At 49.5% G+C, this 4,350-nt stretch overlaps 1 protein-coding gene across 1 annotated transcript; it reads right to left on the minus strand.

The window, feature by feature from the left end:
- Nucleotides 1-1,304: 1,304 nt before the first annotated feature.
- CGGC5_v011586 (uncharacterized protein) lies at nucleotides 1,305-1,955 on the minus strand (the record flags this gene model as incomplete). The annotated part of the gene is made up of 3 exons (XM_032032528.1): nucleotides 1,305-1,349; nucleotides 1,405-1,539; nucleotides 1,611-1,955. 3 exons carry the CDS (start codon nucleotides 1,953-1,955, stop codon nucleotides 1,305-1,307), a joined length of 525 nt encoding a protein of 174 aa, XP_031887879.1.
- Nucleotides 1,956-4,350: the final 2,395 nt, after the last annotated feature.

Here is a 4,350-nt window from a genome sequence, read left to right on the forward strand (position 1 = left end):
GCTAAATGATATACGCCGTGTCACTTTCCCGCGCAACAGGTGATCGTTGTGGCCCAATAATTGACCAAGAATGTGCGGTGCGTTAGTATTCTGCGGTTCCCATGGTGCCATTTAGACGCAGACCGTGTGGATCGAGCGTTCGCGATCCAAAGTATCTTGGTACGTTCTCAAGGCCTCGTCGTCCCACGTTATCGCGTTCTGGATGACCAGAGTGACTGTCGTCTGGTTCAATAAAACAAGGTTCATGGTGTGTACCCAATTTCAGTCAAATGGCGTGGCTGTTCGGAACATAAATCTCGCGCAGTCATCTGAAGTACAACCTCGGCAATCATAGTCAGGTACTTCTGCACTGACTTGTTCAGCTTTGGGCCCCAGCTCATGGTTCTAGAATTTGTCTTCGCATCCGTGTTGACAGCGCTTACAACGGTGACCTAGGCCGAGCCAGCTCCCCGTTGCTCTATTGGCTTGAGGGGCTGACGACGCTGGCAGTTTACTCTTGCAGTGCGTCGGCTAGTGGTGGAGTTAACAGGTCTAGATCTCGATTCTGAAAATTGTGCGAATCCCTATCACGATGCCAGAAGTTGGTTCGGAGTCGAGTTGTCCAACAAGCGGTTCCAAATATGCTGGATACTCAGGGGCATGCTGTCGAAGTGGGTTATTCCCTCCTCAACAGGTCCGCATATGGAGTGGTGACCTGAGGCGCTCTGCACACACAAAGCTTCCCGTGAAAGCCAATCTCAGCTGCCTATCTATCATCTTGCCTCCTGAACAAACTTTCTTGATTCTCCCCACTGACATGAAGCTGGGCCAGAGCCTATTTTCTGCTTGGCATTCCGAGCCCAGCTTCTTGGATTTTGTCGGGAACATGAACCTCCTCCAGGACGAGGGACACAGTCCTTCAGGATCCAATACCATTGCCATTGGCGGGAATACACGTTGGAAGACGGATCCCTTCTCCATGTACAAAGTGAATCTCAGGAGCATAGTTAATGACGAGTTGTTGATACTTCAGACAGCATATGCTTGGACACGGATGCACGGGCAGGCACCAGTGAGAATTCGATACCCCGTTGTCTCGCTGCAATTATTTTCTCCAAATACTTCGTCATGCCGAATCCCCTCACGGACCTTCTCTCAAGATTGATAACCCAAAACTCATTAATGGTGCATTGACGCCACATCTGTTCTGAACTCAACTGATAATTTTAAACTACACGTTTTTGTATCCGCCTTGCCCATCCCAGCTTCAGCCATCCCATGCGAGGCTTTACATCACATCAGTTCGCGATTCTACCCAGGCGCGCTTAGTGGCCGTGGCCGTGGCCGTGACGATCATTGCCCCTCAGCGCCTGTAGGCGCCTGTCAGTACCCTGCTTGATTGAAGAATTTGCCAGAAAAACTTACGGCCTTTTTGTTCTCTTTGTTCACATTGATACCGTCATGAATCTCATGGTTGAGTTTGTTCAATGTTTTCCTGTCACGTGGACCTCCGTTCAGAGATGAGGCTTGTTTGTACTCCAAGGCTTGGGCTTTCTCGACCTGTACGCAAACAGTCAATATTCGATATTCGACACTCGCCCGCTAGCATCAGATTTATTATATTGCAGTACCTTATTGAGGCCCTTGACCAGCTTCCTGTTGGATGGATCGGCGGTATGCTGGTTCCTTTCGCGCTGTCTCTGTCCTGCCCTGATATCGGCTTTGAGCTCACCCTGTTCCTTACGGAAGTACTTCGTCCCTTCCGCCTTCCTTACATCCTTGACTTCGTGTATTTCGTCTTTTTGTATGTTGATGTTCTTCTGGATTCCCTTGGCCGTAGTCTTGGAATTCTTTAGACCGTCTCCCTTCCGGTTGGTGGACCTCTCAAACAAGCCATCTAAAGGCATTGGTAGAGGCACAGCAACAACCAAGGCGGCGAGGAGGAAGAGAGAGAGAAAGAGCCGAGAGTAGTGCATATTGAGGGGCTTGTGACAAGGTACTGCGCCTGAATACGAAGCGAGATAGGCAAGTAGGTATTGTAAGTGTACTTTGATGATACAATGTCAAGATCGACTTGCTTGAAGAGGTGTGAGAAGCTGGCGTCCACAGCTGAAATATATAGATCTTGCGATTGACCTTCAAGATGGACGCTCACTAGTATTCTTGGTACTAATGGGCAGCATGTGGGCCTTTCCCGAGGGATGCTCGTAATGATCCCCATATGAAGAAAAGTGCCCTGCGGTGAGAAGCCGCGATGCTTCTGTTGGCTATCTTGCTCTTTCTTGAAGAAGCTTTCCATGTTCCCACATGGAGGCCATCGCACGATGCCGGACCTCATCTGAAGTCGGATCTTGTCTAACTTTCTGACAAGCTTTTCGACAACCCAGCTTTTTGGAAAGCTTTCGGAGAAATTCAAGACGAGGAAGGATTAGGCGCATCAGTTCGTTAAGCTAAATCTCCCTTCTGCGCCTCGTTGTCGGTCGACTTTGGGCACGTACTGGCCGGAAAAGGATGTCGTGTCGCTCAATCTCGATGCCTTCCCTCCGGAAGCGACATAATCAGAAAGTCACTGTCGTTGAAGAATCTCGATTGTATATGATCCCACATGTGCACCCGGTAGCGATCCCTTGTATTGGAATTACGTTGCGTGTCCTTCTGGTCCAGGCTCCAGGCTTGAACTGAAGATTCGGACTCTTTCAGCTGTCTCATCTCCCCGCAGGCGCGAGTGGGTAGTCTCGTTCACATCCCACTAAATGAAGTACGTAACATCATTAACTACAGATTCGTTGAATTAGGGTCATTTTAAGGCCAAGTCGCCCAAGAAATGAATTGCTGTACTACTGCAGGCACTGGCGTTAGAGATGGGTTTTGATTATCATCGTGATGAACCACTGAGATTCACCCGCAATGGTATAGTAAGGCCCCTCGTGGTTTAGCTTGAACATATCATGGCCGCTGAAGGCGCTCTCTGATCGTCGATTCAAAATTATTCTTTTCGAACGCGGCAAGGCAAAATGGCTTGGTAAAACACTAGTGACAACTTTGGTAAATACGACTGATTAGAATAGCAGGATCCCCAAAGTTCAAAAAGACGCTGAAGTCTGGACCTTCTGGAGAACCTTTTGACAGTATCTACCGGGTGGTTATGACGCAACTGAATCCATATTATTCTGAGGTGCAGCAGATCGTGATCGGCGGGGTTGGAGAAGTCGGGAGTGGAACAGCGCGGGATTCTCAGGGCCATATCCAGCCCAATCCAACCAAGAAAACAAGGAAACCTGGTGTTGGGATTGGCTGATATCATCTAGATTAAATGCAAACGAATCCGAAAGCACAACACTCGCGGCTTCGAATACCCTATCAGGCATGGGGCCGGCCTCCATCTTCGTCCGTGACGCCGCTAGCGGCCGGTGCACGGAGTATGAAAGTTTAAGCTTACTTGACAATTCGCGCGAAGCCCAATCAATGGTGCCGATATTCTGAAGCTTGTCGTTCACGCATGCTTTGGAGTCAAACTACTTTGGGCATGTTGAAGGATTAAGGTTTCCGAGCTCTCGTTTGCAACATCCTGATGGCGGGGTAAAAGTTGAACAGCCGAAGGAGATCATTCTCGAGATTTGAGTAAGTGGACACGAGACATCTCCAGCGTAGCAGACAGAGTGTCGTCTGAATGTACTGTCCTCGGGTTCATCGTCTAAACAGGCGCGTCAAGAGGACTGCTGTCAAGCTTGTCAGTGGCACACAAAACCCGTCAAAACACCAGTCGATCATCCGGTGACCAGCTGTTCCCGTGCAGTCCCGAGATGTGTGAAGCAGTTCATGAGCTCATCATCTAGATTGATTGTGACCCGTCAAACTAACGCCTGTGAATCATTTGTTTGCTCCTTCTCTTTCCAGTTCTGTTCTAGACTGTTTCATGCAGGTTACCCGCTAGGCACCATACCCTCAGTTGATCTCTGGCTCTTTATTCCTTGCTCAGTCCACTTAAATTGGCCGCGGGACCCTCGGACGGCGGGCGGGCGTACCTGATCGACAGATCCCATGCCCGGGACGCAGCGTGTCATGAAGCTGAGCAGTCGTGTACAAGGAACAGATCTGACGAACGATCGTTGATGCAACTGAAGACAGCTATGATAGATGGGTGGAAGGGCATGTCTAGGTTGCCAGGATCATGGGCGTCGGGCAAAAAGTCCCGATGAAAAGGCAAATGCCTACATGCTCATGGAGGGGGTCTCCCGAACTCGGATCCATCCGACGGGGTTGTCTGGTGACCGTGGACTTTTGCTTCTCGAAAAGTAAACTTGAAGCTTGATGGAGATGACAAAGCAATCATCCCTTTGTGGTTGGAAGTGAATCCCAGACGATCCAAAC

This window comes from Colletotrichum fructicola (assembly GCF_000319635.2).
Source record: "Colletotrichum fructicola Nara gc5 chromosome Unknown KSG_Nara_v1_contig06, whole genome shotgun sequence".
Taxonomy (NCBI): Eukaryota; Fungi; Ascomycota; class Sordariomycetes; order Glomerellales; family Glomerellaceae; genus Colletotrichum; species Colletotrichum fructicola.